Below are 15,342 nucleotides of genomic sequence, written 5' to 3'. Positions count from 1 at the left end.
GAATAACTAATTGAATCATTGAAATTTTTCACAATGAGAAAAGCCACATCTAGTTGTGATCAAAACATTCAATGTGGCATAATTCTTTCACATAGGAAAAAAATGTGAATGCATTAATACAATTTTGTCTTAAAATCTGTCACCATTTAAAATCTGATCTGGCCTCTGAGGTAATGAAAATAATCAAAGTAAGATTACTATAGTCTGAGTATCTTTTGTTACAAAGACATAGCAAAAATCAGTCCTTTATAGGACTTTAGGAAATTTTATCCACTTTCATATCATTAAGGAACCAATTTTGGGCTAAGACAATTTATAGTATTTACTGCTTCTCTAGTGACCTGAGAGTAAGACACAAGGGTAAAACCTATTAATAGATGAGCTCAATCCACTCTTCATATCATCCAGTGTTCATTTTTTACGCAGTGAGGATTAACAAACATTTTTTTTTTTTTTTTTTGGTACCTTCCTCATTGGCCCATTCAGAGTTTATGTTTGGATGTGAGAAAGAATAATCTGAACCTCTAGAAACTCTTTCCTACTAACTTTTTCAGGGGCATATCCTTTCCTATAGAACACATTTTATATTTAGAGCAACAATTCCTTCCACACTGAGTTGTAGGTGACTCTTGAGTTTGATCTGGAAACTATTGAATTAATGAGCTCTTGCTTTCTGGTCTTATCTCCAGGGACGTTCCCTCTAGGTTTTATGAAGAGCTCTTTCCTTGCTATTATTAAATGATTTTCCTTTGTCCAGTGAAGCTTCTTACATATTTTAAAAAGGCTTACCATTCTGTAAAATCTTTATATAAGGGAAAATAGATCTTACCACCATGTTGAAGTATTTTTAAAAATATTTACATTTTAAGTTTTATTGATGCCTTTTTTAATTTGCAAACACGGTTTGTGTGAAATCTCTGATAACAAAGCAAAATAGTTAGGACAAACTAATAATACAGTGTCTTCTTTGGAAAGGTATTATAATATATCATATACAAAGCACATCCCAACCATTTTATTTAAAAAATTCTATTTTTTTTCATATTCCTATCATCTGCCCCACAATAATGGGGAGACGGAGAGCAAATTTCTTACAATACATATGCATAATTGAGCAAAACAAATGTTCCTCTTTTCTGTATATAGAAAGGTAAATATTTCATTCTTTATCCTAAATCAATTACCTCTCTGTGATAGCATATTTTATCCTTAGTCCTCTGGAATTATGAATGGTCATTGTATGGACTGCAATCCTTACAGCTCTCAAAATTGTTTTTATGATATTTTTATTTTATATATTTTATACTATTTCTGGTCATTTCGTTCATCATTTAAAAATACTAAAAATTATTCATATTTATTGACATTATGATATATGTATACATATACATATATATGATGTATATTATATATGTTTTTCTGTTTCTTTCTCACTTCACTCTTTAACTTCATATACACAGTTACCATATCATGCATATTAAATTCATATGTCATACTTACCATGTATGGAATTTGTCTTTATCGATTCAATTCAATATCAGTTCTAAGTCTTTGTCTTTTGAAATCATCTATTTCTTCATTTCTTACAACTCTACAGTTCTCTATCATATCAATATACCTCAGTGTTTGGGTACCATTTTATTTTATTTTATTTGACACCAAAAAAAGGTCCTATAAATAGTTTTGTATATAAAGGATATTTTCTTCTTTCTCTAGTCTCTTTTGTCTATAACTATTAGAAAGTAGGGTCAAAGGTTATGCAGAATTGAATAAATTTCTGTATATAATTACAAATTTTCCTTAAGAATGGTGGTACCCATTCACAGGACCATCAACAGTGCATCAATATGCTAGTTTTCTTACATCCACTTTAGCTTTTATCCTTTTGCCTTTTTTTGGTCATCTTTGCCATTTTTTTTTGCATATCTTATTAAAATCTTATTGTAGCTCTAGTTCTTCTTTTTCATTTATCTAGATGTTTCTAAACCAGAGAATTACTGAAGACTGATGTTTAGTCATAGTGACATAATGACAGAGCCAATAACAGATAACATTGCAAATAGAAAAACTTGAATTTTCTTAATTTTCCCTATTAGATTTTTATTTTCATTTAAAATAGATGAAAACATTTATTTTATTTAACTTGAAGTAAAACATTAAATGCCATTTAAAAATTATCATATTTATTTTTCATGTAAGTTGAAAGCTTTTAAGTTTTATAATGTTTGCAAGTTTTTTGTCTGCATGTCTCTAGTGCCTTATAGTGGGTTCTTAATAAATGTTTATTTAGTTGAGCCAACTAAACTGAACTAAAATGAACCCATCTCATAGGAATTACTTTCTATTCTGTCAGTGTGTCAGCTATTTACTATATATAACTCTTTAGATATTTGGCTATGAAAATTGCATGTAAGAAACTGGTTTGCAAAGTTTCATTAAATAAGCTCATTAAAATTTTGAGAGGAAGGTTCTTTTGAAAAGGCTGACTGCCTTCATTTTTAATTTCAACTTTGTTTCAGGTAATTCAGATCATCAGTGCTGCAGACCGAGATCTTTCACCTGCTGGGCAACAATTCTCCTTTAGATTATCACCTGAGGCTGCCATCAAACCTAATTTTACAGTCCGTGACTACAGAAGTAAGTTTAACCACCTAAATGTGACCTTTTCTCACATACTCCATAAAATAATAAGAGTTTAGTTCATTTCACAAAATTGTTGAAGTTTATAAAATATGAAAACTCACTATTGCCAGAATGGGGGGGGGAAAGCGCCAAAGCTTAATACAAAACAGTCATATTAATTCCACAGAAATTCTATAGAAAGAGTTGGGTATAATCCTTTGATGAATCAAGTGATTCAATGACCTTTTTTGGAAGGTGAGACACTTGCTTCATATATGCATGAAATGAAAAGCAGTGGTACAATGGAGAGAAAACTTTACAAGGAATCAGAAAAACTTGATCTCCAAAACAATAACAAATACTGACTGTGATTATGAAGAGGTCAATTAATTTCTCAGTACCCCAAATAATTCTCTCAAACAAGATTTGCATTATTTGAGGGAGTTTTCTTTAACCTGGAAGCTCTTTATTTTAACTATGATGTTCCTGGAAGTTTTTCTTTTGGGGTTTCTTTTAGTGAATTCTTTTTATTTCTCCCCATTAATTCTAAGAAATCTGTATTTTTCTTTTAAGTCTTGAAATGTGATGTCTATATTTTATTTGGTGATCAAATTTAAATAGTCCAATAATTCTTGTATTTTTTCCTTGATCGGTTTTCCAAATCAGTGGTTTTTGATATGAACTACATTGTCTTACATTATTGTCTATTTTTTAGCCTTGATTTTGTTTTTAATATTTCTTATTCTATCATGGAGTCATCAATGTCTATTTGGTCCATTCTAATTTTTAGGGAGTTGTTTCTTAAACAAGGTTTTATATTTTTTGTGCCAAAGTGTCAACTATTTTTCCAATTATTTCTTCCATAGTTCTCATTTCTTTATTTTTTTCTTTTAGTTTTTAAATTTTTTAAAAAATTTAACTCTTAAAAAATAAAACAGTTGCTTGCTTCATTTCATCCAGTAATTTTAGTTGATTTTTTCCCTCAAGTTTTATTCTTCTTTGAGATTTTGCTTGACAATATTTTAGAGTTATTCTCTTTTTCTTTGTGTCTTCTGTTTTCCTGACACAATAATAGTTTTTAATGGTGGCATTCTTTTTCTTGTTGTTTGCTCATTCTTCTAGCTTTTTTCCTTGCACTTGATACTAGATATAGACTCTGACATTCTTCTGGAGGAACGGCTGAAATGATTCAGTCATTACTTTCTTGGTAAATTAAATCTTTAAGCATTTCAGAGAAAGGTCAGATTTACAAGCTTTCAGAGATCTGAAAATGGTGTAAGAGGGCAAAGTCTTATTATCACTGCTGTTCTGAGCTGTGACTGGTCTTGAGCTGGCTGTGGGAATGAACCACACTAGATTGCTTTTTGATTTAGCCACTATCCGTTTATAAGATTTACTGGTTTTGAGTCACAATATCTCTTTGGTACCTTGACTATTCCTTTTCATGCTTCAGAATGGACTGAAGTTAGAACTGAGACCCTGTTTTGCTCCTGAAGTCAGTCACACTGCTGCTATTTGCTTCTGAAATTGTTCATCTCAGAATGGGGCTTGCAGCCTCTCTTTACACTGAAATATCATCACCAGGGATAGGTCCTCTTCCACAGACTATGCTTTGTCTGTGACCTATAACTAAGTAGGAAATGACAAATGTGTCTTATGACACTTGTTTCTGTATCCTATATTGCCTTTTATGGAACCTGCATTGCTTTAGTCGTAATCTCTTCCTGTATTCTTGAACTCTTCCACCCACTGCTGATCGTAACCACATTCTATCATGGATCACTCTGTGGCTGACTACCTATACTGACTGATGCTGGAAAAATGACATACTGTGACATTTTCTTGTATTTTCTCATTAAAATTTGATCTAATATCTTTTCTAGATCCGAATAGAGGAGTTTTGAAGGGGAATTCACTGTACTGCTCTCTGCTACTTTACTTTCTTGATTCTGCTCTAAGTTTCTGGAGTCTAATAGTGATTTTTAGAATGATGAAGGTTTTTTGGAAAACGTGTACAAACTTTGGTTTATAATTTGGTTTACAATTAAAGATTGGCTGTATTTACAAAACACAACACTAAATCTGTTTTTTTAGGTTATTGTGCCTTGTTTTCATGTATTAAAAAAAAACTATAAAGACTTTTACTCTTATAGGGATATATTGTTTATAATTAGTCTAAGTAATAACAGACTATTTCTCATCTCTTGACCTTTGTAACAGAATAAGAAGACAGATAAGTACTGGAGAAATTACTATAGTAATAATTATTCTCCATGGCACAATGATTTTCCTTTATTATGAGCTACTTTTTTGAGGAGTTATTGTCTATAGATTTATTTTCACTGACCTCACTTTAATCTGTGATGTTAATTATTATTTTATGTATATAGAAAGTATAATTTTATCAAATCTACCATTATTTTTTTTCAGGGTAAAGATTATGTTTTATGCTTATTTTTATTCTCCACACACTTAGTATAATATTGAGCACATAGGCAATTTATATATTTTTAATAAAACATATAATATCTCTATATACATATATGTAAATGTATACCCAGATATATACACATATACAAATTGTAGATATGTATATGTATAGTTAGGTACAGATAAATAAATGCATGCACAGAAATTTATCAACAGCTAAGTTGCTTGACTAAAGTATGTCTAAAATAAAAAGTAAAAGCAATTTTTCTCAATATTATCATTTATCTCATGGAAAACTTTTGTAATATGTACATTTGTTGAAACTCCATTACCTCTTATCTCAGTGTTAATGTTATGCATAGCTGTAGTAATAGAATCTCAGACCTCTTAGTAAAACACTGGAGTTCTTAAAACTACCAGAATCAAACAATAGCATATAAACACTTAAGTTATTCCAACACATGTAGCAATATACAGAAATGAGACAATTATTTACAAAACAAATGCATTGGTCTAAATTTCCCAGATGATCAAGTTAAAATATCCTACTGACTAAAATTGTAGAAATAATTGTAGTAACTTTCTATTTTTGTGTATATAGAAACTACTTTAAAGAAAAGCAATGCTATATTGGGGAGAAAGCACTGTGTTGGAGTTTTAGTTGTAGTTTCTCCAAATTTTTGTCTTATCTTGTGCAAGTTTTATCCTTTCACAAGGCCTCAGTTTGTTTTGGAAATTTGGAAATGAAGGTATTGGAAAGAAGGTCTCTAAGGTCCCTTTCTATTCTAATTTTCTTTATATGTTTCATATCAAGTTGTGATTATTATTTAAATGATGATGATTTACACACACACACACACACACACACACACACACACACACACACACACACACATCTAGAGCCTTTACCACATGAAGAAAGCTAGTCACTTTATTCCTTTGCTTTCCAAATGGCCGTATTTTACTGAAGCATAAAAAAGAAAGCATCTATTCAGATGAGAAAAAAAGTAATGACACCTGATTCCTACTGGGAAAAGATGGAGCGGTATTTTGGGAACTGTGGATCACATCAAGTATCATTCTCAAGTGTTCAATCCATTCTTGTTATATTTTTAATCATCAGTTCATAGCAAGAATACCTTTATGGGGATTCACACATTGTTTTAACCTGCTATTTTGTGGGATGAAAAATGTTCAACAAAAATATTATTCCCCTGACGAAATTTCAACAAGAAAAGCCAAAAAGAAATACCTCACTGTAATTCATTTCTTAGTTAATAAATAAAGAAAATCTTTTCTTTTTATTTTCTCTTCTCTGAAATTTGAGCTGTCATGCCAAGAGGGATTAATAGATAAAAATAGAAATGCGTTTCTCCCTACAAGATTACTTAGATTACCTGTGATTTGGATTTGAATTTGACAGCATTGATAAGAATAGAACAAGGTTTGTGGGAAACTGCAAAAATAAAAATAAATTCACTGTCTTAAGAACAACTTGCTCTTGTTTAACAGGCACTAACTTTACTTTATTAAAGAAGTCTATAGTAACCATTGTGTCACAAATGTCATGTTTTGTAGACAACACAGCTGGAATTGAAACTAGAAGAAATGGATACAGCCGCAGGCAGCAAGAGTTTTATTTTCTCCCAGTGGTGATCGAAGACAGCAGTTACCCAGTCCAGAGCAGCACAAATACAATGACTATTCGAGTCTGTAGATGTGATTCTGATGGTACCATCCTGTCTTGCAACGTGGAGGCAATTTTTCTACCTGTAGGACTCAGCACTGGTGCTTTGATTGCAATCTTACTTTGTATAGTTATTCTCTTAGGTAGGTTAATTTCACACTTTTCCTAAATTTTTTTTTCTCTATCCTCATGTCACTTCATTTTTCTCTCCCCCACTACCTCTTCCCTTACCCACCTCTGTCACTTCAGCTTGTAAGTTACTTTAATTTCACATTTGCTTTACCAAGAGAACTAGTCAGAGTTTTCTTAGTGTGCAATAAATATTAGTGAAATCTAGTACTTCTTTCAGGATACAGGGAAATAAAAAGGCATGAAGTTAAAATTTTAAACCTGTCCAACAATAAATAGTATCATTATTAAAGTTTTGTTGTTTGATTTTTTAAAAATAGATTCGTGTAGTAAAAGAACTGAGGACTAGGAGTCAGAACATTTGGATTGACGTTCCAAAGTCTGCTACTTATCTCTAGAAATTTGGGAAAGATATTCAGTGTCCAATTGGATAGAGCACTGACTGAGCCTGGAGTCAAGAAAAAATTTGAATTCAAATCTAAAATCAGGCACATTTTAGCTGACCCTGGGTCCCTGTGCAACTTTTAGCCTCAATGTTTCAACTGTAAAATGGGGCTAATAAGATTATATCAGTAAAAAAAAAAAGTGCTTAGTATAATGCCTAACATGTAGTATGTCTTGATGAATATATGCTCCTTTTGCTTTTTTCCATCCTAAAATGAAAGGTTTGGACAAGATACCCAATGGGTCCTTTTTAGTGGTCTGGAGTAGTATGGCTTTTTTGTTCCTTTCTCAATGAAAGTCCTTATAATACCCATACCCACACCCACACCCATGCCCACACCCACACAATGTTTTGAGTTTAGTTTCTAATTTTACCTTTGTGGATGGATTCATGATCTTATCAGTGTGGATGCTCTCTCCACTGATACAGATTGCAGTCCTTTCATGACAACTGCAAATAGGGAAATTTATATCTAGGACTTTTCATAAATCTTCCATTGGAGAACTAGCAAATATTCTTAGCAGTAAATGCTCAGAAAATAAATAATCTGTAAGCATATGTTTGTTCCAGAAAATAGTTACATTCATAGTGAATGTAAACAGAAAGAAAAGACTGGAATGAAGTTCTTTCTCAAACAGTTATTTATTTGGAACTGTCAGCAATAATTGCTCATTCATTTTCCATCTTTCTCATAAAAAAGTCAATCAAGTCAATCATTATTTATAAAGAGCCTACTAAATATCAGGGAGTGCTCTAAACTCTGGAACAAAGCGACACAAAACATTCTGAAGAGGAAGGATATTAGAGTAAATACTTTCTATTATGACTTCCAGACATTGAATGGAACTTGGTTTCAGAAGCTTATGTCCTTTTTGAAGCTAATATATTCATAGGACTTCTTTTTATTTGTTAATTTACTACCTGATTCAAAAAGTCTCAGCCTCTTTCTCTGTGTCCCTCTGTGTCTCTGCCTCTTTCTCTGTCTCTATCTCTCTGTCTGTCTCTCTGTCTCTCTATTTCTCTCTCTCCTTTTTGTGTTGCTCTGTGTTTCTGTCTATCTTTCTCTCTCTCTGTGGTTGAGTTCAATCCCCAGAGGCCTGCAACTTCGAATTTTAACAATGAACAAAATTGTTCATTGTTGAAACAATTGGAAAATACAGTGAAAATTATGTTCAGTCCCCCTCCAAATTTAACCTTTATCCCCTCTCTCCATTTAAATTCAAAGAAAGTCTTTTAAACTTCCCCTTCCCACTTTGTTACAAGGTGCAATGTCAAAGATTGGCATTTCAGTTTTGATGACATATATATAAATCTATTCTGTCCCTTGCCATCTAAACTTCAATTATATTGTTATATGCAAGTATCATTGTTCAGGCAAATCCCCAATATGATTAACAATGAACTCACACTGCATAGAAGAGCTGCTTTTTTTGTTTTCCCCTTCCTAAACATGATTTGTGTTCTCTTCATTTTGGGCCATACAAATAAGTAGACATTTACAACAATTTTTTTTTTTAATTTTGTAGAAAATGTCTTGTCTGATGCATGTATCCCTTCCTTATTCAAGGAAACATTTTTTTAAAAAATGAAACAGGGCTAAAAAATTAGAAATGAAGTTGATTAATTAGGGAATAGAGTATGTTTCCAGAAGTCCCAGTTTTATAACATTTTTGTTATTTCACCACTCTAACACTAGGTGGGGTTCTGCTCCAGATTTTCAAAAAACCTAGCTACTAACCATAGGAACTTGTTCTCAATATGACAGAACACACAGTTTGAATCAGACATTTCAATTTGAAGGTGGATGCAATTCCTAAGCTGGAGAGCAGTGGTGATCAGATTGATTAATTAGTGATTATTTTATAAATTCATTCCATGTTATATGGATTAAATTTCAGAAAGTACTGGGTAAGTGGAAGTCTTCAAACCTTTTAAGGGTTGTACACTTTTATGGAAACTATTTGCATTTGAAAGGGTCACACTCAGACAATATTGACTCAGTAAATGGATTAGCCTTTTGGGTTTGGAAAGACTGAAAACTGAAGATAGTCAAGAAGAGAGCCAGCTATGAAGGAAAAATTTACTTCTTACAATTCACCATTTTTTTGTGCCTCTTAAACAGTACAGTAAGTAGGAAGTAGTGGGGAAGAATTATTTCCTTATTGCCAGCTCTCTAGCAAGGATGTTGTGAAACAAAATAGTTCAGTGGCGTGGGAGCCAGCTGCTTAATTGAAAATAGCAAATCCAACAGAGTAGGGATTCTGATTTGGAGATGGCAGGCTCTAGAGTTGTGGTGGTACTTGGTGTTAGGTTTTCAATCTTTTGAAATTGAATAGTTGAAAGTTAGGTCAGTATTTCAGCTGATCCTCAAACTAGAGGTAGTGGTGAACATAACAAAATACTGGAATGAAGATGCTAGATCAACTTGAATCTGTGATTTTACTTTCTTAAGAGGAACCTAATCTTGGAATATAAGATTGGAAGGTAACCCCAAAAGGATAACTATTCAAGGTATCAACTACTCAAGATCAAGTGTTTTTGGAGAATCTGTACTCCTGATATCACAAGCATTGTTTTGTTTGCTTTGGATAGTCAGCCAGAGAAAACATTTAGTTTGAATTCAAGGCATTTACTCAAAAGTACAAATCATCTCTCCTTTTATTTTGGGATTCACTGTTCCATAAATTCCTTTCTTACCATTTAGATCCCCTCTTCCATTAGTATCTCTTCAAAGTCATATCATATGAATTTGTATCATAGACTTGGGAGGAACCTCAGAGATCTAAATGACTTGATTAAAATTACATTAGTATTAATAGCAAAATTTGAACCCAAATACTTAAACTCCAACATTAGTCCTTTTTCTACTGTAGACACTCTTTCCAAACCTGTTCTTCTCTTGGCCCATTTTTTCTACTTAGGTAGTCATCTTGCTAATTCCCCCTTTTGGTTTGTACTTGGGTAAGGCATGTAACCTCCATATCTTCAACTTTGAGGTCAGATGAAATCCAGGCTTAAACTACTACTGTGGATCCTCATAAAGAACCAGGATCCATGTCCTAGAGCCAGTAAGGGTCTCCACTAGGGATTGTCTTCTCTCCTCCCTATCTTCCTTTTTTCTTCCCTCTCAAAGCTGCAAGGCAAATAGAATGTGTCAACAGCCAGACACATCTTGTATAGGTGAATTTCTACTTGATTGTCTCCATTATAAAAGATTTTTGAAATTTAGTCTCTTTATACCAATTCCTTATCTTCTTCAATTCTCAGTGTGACTCTGTTAGGTAAATAAATCAAAGTATGATGAAATTATATTTCCCTGTCCCAGCTAGAACTGAATTAGGAAAGGAGTTGATTATTAAATTTTCAGTATGAACCTTTTCAACTCCAAATCAGACAATCATTCAAATCAGAGCTTGATTTATTATTTTGCTTATTGAATAAAATTTTAAAAAATAGAGAAAATGTTAATAATGAAGATTAATATTAAAATTATATCCTATTTATATACAAACATAGAAACATACACAAACATATATACATTCATGCGCATACACATATACATTATTTATATATAATTATAAAGAGAGAGAAATAGGGAGAAAGACAGAGAAAGAAAGAGAAGGGAGAGAGGGAGGGAAGAAGAAAAAGAGACAGAAAGTGAGATTGTTAAACCTTTACCAATACACTTCTGATTAATTGTCTTTAACATTCTTTTATTTCATAAAATATACCTGGAGACTCAGATGGTCTTCATTCTCTCTTAATACTGCAATACCCATATACATCTGATTGACTCAAATTACTTCCTTCCAAAGTATGGACATATTTAATGTTGCCCTATCTATTGGAAAATTATGGTGCTCTTAGAAATCTTGTGTCCCTGGGTGAAAATTAACTGATCAGTCTAAATTAAATTTCCCATGATTCTAGCTGTACAGCTGAATTTAGATGTACAACTGAATTGATAATCAAGAACCTATTTAATTTTTTAAATTATCACAAATACTTTACTGAAATATTAAACTAAAAATTTAATGCCTTTGATAAGTGCTATCATATTAGGCAACTGCAGGTTAGGGGCATTAATGCAAAGTACTCAAAGGAAATGAGGATTTAATATATAAATAAGAAAATAAATAGAAAATAACTGGCTAGTTACAGAAACTATACATTATAGAATAATAATAAGGAGTATTTTAAAGAAACTGGGTTTCTTTAGCTTTCACCTGAAGGATTGTATTGACATTTCTGCCAAAAGTTGAACTTTCTTGTCTGTCTAAAAATACAATTCTTGTCTTGTTTCAGCCATTGTTGTGTTGTATATCGCCCTGCGAAGGCAGAAGAAAAAAGACACCCTGATGACCTCTAAAGAAGACATCAGAGACAATGTTATCCATTATGATGATGAAGGAGGTGGGGAGGAGGACACTCAGGCTTTCGACATTGGTGCCCTGAGAAATCCAAAAGTGATTGAAGATAACAAAATACGCAGGGATATAAAACCAGACACTCTCTGTTTACCTCGTCAGAGACCACCAGTGGAAGATAACACAGACATAAGAGATTTCATTAATCAAAGGCTACAGGAAAATGATGTGGATCCCACAGCACCTCCATATGATTCATTGGCAACATATGCCTATGAAGGCAATGGATCTGTAGCAGAGTCCCTCAGCTCCATAGACTCACGCACTACAGAAGCGGACCAAGATTATGACTACCTGACTGACTGGGGACCACGCTTTAAAGTCTTGGCAGACATGTTTGGAGAGGAAGAAAGTTATAACTCTGACAAAGTCACCTAGATGGCGAGGTTAACATTGAACCAAGAGGAGAAATTTAAAAGAAACTACAGTTGGGGGTGGGTGGGTGGGAGAACAGATAACAACACCCAAACTTTATAGAACAAGATTACTTTGATTACTTGGTTTCCAGGAAATTACTATATTTATCATATTGTCAATTTGGATTGATTCTGAAAAGAGAAGATAAATACTGTAATATGTCCCTCCCCATTACCCCCTTTTCCTTTTTTTTTTGTTTTTGTTTTGTTTTGTTTTGTTTTGTACTTTGGAAATACTGAGATGAGCTCAGGCCTATTAGCTACAATTAAGTGTCATGACAACCTAGAAAGAAGATAGCTTTCTGGCATCATGGTGGAAGAGTGGTAGATTTTTTTCTTAATTCCACTAAAGTGCCTATTGAAACTCTTATCTTTTAAAGTGGTAAACATTGCCCTTTATTGAGAAGGTGATACATGATTCAGAGATAAAGAGGACATAGAACAAAGACACTGACTTCATGTCAAGGAGCAATAGTGACATGCTGACTTCTAATTACTTTGGGAATAAAAAAAAGAAGAATTTCTGGAATCCATCTATTTATAATTCAAAAGTTTTTCTTTTCTTTAAAAAAAATTGTATGCCAAAATATCACATTTGTTCTCCTCACATTTGAAATAAATTGAAATAAACATGCTAGTATGAAATTCACTATGTAAAAGTCCCCAATTTTTAGAGAAATGTTTGCTCTTAACATTAGTTAACATTAAGGTGTACATTAAAATGTTACCCTCTTTTCCAAAATAATAACATAGAAGGAAATAGTTTTCTCTGAGGCTGGAGTCCATCTATTTACCTTTATACCAAACCTGAACAAAACAAATAAGCAAACAAATATTGAATATTGGATTTATTATTGTTGGGAAAGCAACAAATGATTTTTTATCAACCTTATGCAAGGTAATATTCTGGAGGCTCTCTTTCCATGGGGTAATCTGAAAAAAGATTCAATTAATTTATTTATATTTTGTTCAAAAGATAAGACAATTAAATATCTGACCTATTTCCAACCCTAGCATTCCTTGACTAGTGAAGCAAAATATAAGATGACACTTGGTATTATGAAAGAAAAAATATAGAAAGATTAATCCAATCAAGATCCCAATTTTTGTGTATAATAAATTCCTCACAGTTGTCTCATATACTTGAAATCACACTATTGGAACTTTATATGTATGTAAAAGATGGCTATTGGTTCTACCCCCCAAAAAATATACAGTATGAATTCAAATAATGTGTCTGTTGTAGGGGATTCATTAGTTACTGAGGCAAAATGGGGAATTCTCATAATTTCATTTGAATTTAGGCTGATGCAATGATTGTACCCATTTCCCCTTACTTTTAAGTGCATGCTAGTACTGCATAAGTACTAGTATTTATTTATATTCATTCATTGTATTTTACCCTTAGTGCTTAGAATACTCCCTGGCACAGAATACTTCTTAAATACAACTAATCTCATCCACAGGCAGTTTGGTTGCAATGAATATAGTACTGGGTAGAATCTGGAAGACTCATCTTCCTGAAGTTAAAATCCCATTGCAGATACTTAATAACTCTGTGACACCTTGGCAAATCACTTAGCCCTATTTGTCACAATTTCTTCATCTGTAAAATAGGCTGGAAAAGGAAATGGTAAGCCACTCCAATATCTTTGCCAAGAAAACCCTAAATTGGGTCAAAAAAGGTAAAACATACCTGAACAAGAACAATAAATTTCACCCACATGATTTGGAGAAGGAAAAAAAAAAAACAGATTGAAAAATGGTTTGTACTTTAAGTGTAAAGATCAGCATTTTATATACTCACAGTAGTGAATGAAATACTTCTTTAGAATGTAAAATGATTAATGAAGATCCTCACTAAATAGAAATATGGCTCATGTCTGTGTGTAAGGCCTTTGAGTATATGGAAACTTAAATAGTTTTATAGGTAGGATGAACAAGAGAGAATACTGAAGAAAATATCATAACCATTAAGAAAAATTATGTACTGTCATGATGAAAACAAATTTTATGTTAATAACGCCCAAGACATTTTAGCTACAACTTTGCATCAAGAAAGTAATCATATCAGTATGAAAATGTTCAAATATGAATATCACAAGAATCACATAAAATAATTCTCAAATTTGTCACTAGTTGTTGTATGGTTATACCACAAAGAAATTAATTCTACCTTCTAAAGCAAATTCTTGAAAAAAATGTTTACATTTTTCCAACTTATATAAGTGATATAAATATATAATTATTTGTCAAAAGTTGGTTTTCAATTTCCCAGCAAAGAGCCTTTGTCAAAACAATTTCATAACAGGGGCACTTGCCACTGTGAATTGAGTAATGGGATTGGGTTTAGTTGTTTGAAAATATTTACTATTTGTAATTATTTCTACTGGACATGCAGGATGCATGTAGGTGTATGTGTATGCCCATGTATATACATATATGTGTGTATGCTTATGTGGGTTCAGAGAAGATGAGGAAGAAAAGAAAAGGTAAAGGATAGCTCTATTGAAGTTTTGGAATAAAAGATGAATAAGAGAAAATACATTTTTAAAAATAACACAATCAAAAATGTAATGTTGATGGCATATTGTTATAACACTTTTAAAATATTACACTTTTTTAGTCTACACTTACAAATATTTTTAGTCATAAATTTCTCTTACTTGGAGATTGATGGTAAGTCTATTTCTATTTTGTTGGACTTTTAATCTCATCAATATGGGTACTTTCTTTTCTGGTGACAGTAGTAACCCATTCTTGGTTTCCCAGGATATTAGAGTTAAAAGGGATTTCATAAATCTTTTTAGTCATATTCATACTGAAATAGAAAAACTCTCTAAGAAAGCATATCTGAAAACAAGACCTCTAGGGAAGAAGGTAATTCTTTTCAACATCTCTGATTTTAAGGAATTTTGTTCTCTCAAGCCTAAATTTACCTACCTACAATTTCCATCCATCATTTTTCAGTATGTCCTCTGAGGCTAGCAGAAAAAGTTTAATTCTTCTTATATGTAACAGTGGCAATTGTTTCAAAATAGCCTACAAAAAATTTATGAAAGTTAGCCACGTAGTTAAAATAGGGGGGAAAAAACAGATTCATGGTCCAAGGATTATATTGGGGTGTCTGTTGAGTATTAAAGCAAAAAGAATGCAAGACATAGAGTAGATCCTTTTTAGAGAACT

The 15,342-nt window shown here is 32.3% G+C and overlaps 1 protein-coding gene across 2 annotated transcripts in view; it reads left to right on the top strand.

Annotated features, from left to right (window-relative positions):
* CDH12 (cadherin 12) overlaps positions 1 to 12,805 on the top strand; it is a 969,321-nt gene extending 956,516 nt beyond the window's left edge. For both annotated transcript variants that reach the window (XM_051969878.1, XM_051969879.1), the window contains 3 exons: positions 2,520 to 2,637; positions 6,631 to 6,882; positions 11,619 to 12,805. In XM_051969878.1, the coding sequence (XP_051825838.1) occupies positions 2,520 to 2,637; positions 6,631 to 6,882; positions 11,619 to 12,118 (870 nt within the window). In that variant the 3' untranslated portion in view covers positions 12,119 to 12,805. The remainder of the gene's footprint in view (positions 1 to 2,519; positions 2,638 to 6,630; positions 6,883 to 11,618) is intronic.
* The last annotated feature ends 2,537 nt before the right edge of the window (positions 12,806 to 15,342 follow it).

The sequence above is a fragment of the Antechinus flavipes genome, chromosome 1, assembly GCF_016432865.1.
Source record: "Antechinus flavipes isolate AdamAnt ecotype Samford, QLD, Australia chromosome 1, AdamAnt_v2, whole genome shotgun sequence".
NCBI lineage: Eukaryota > Metazoa > Chordata > Mammalia > Dasyuromorphia > Dasyuridae > Antechinus > Antechinus flavipes.
The sequence above is the reverse complement of the archived record's forward strand: the minus strand, read 5'-3'. Positions and strand labels throughout refer to the sequence as shown.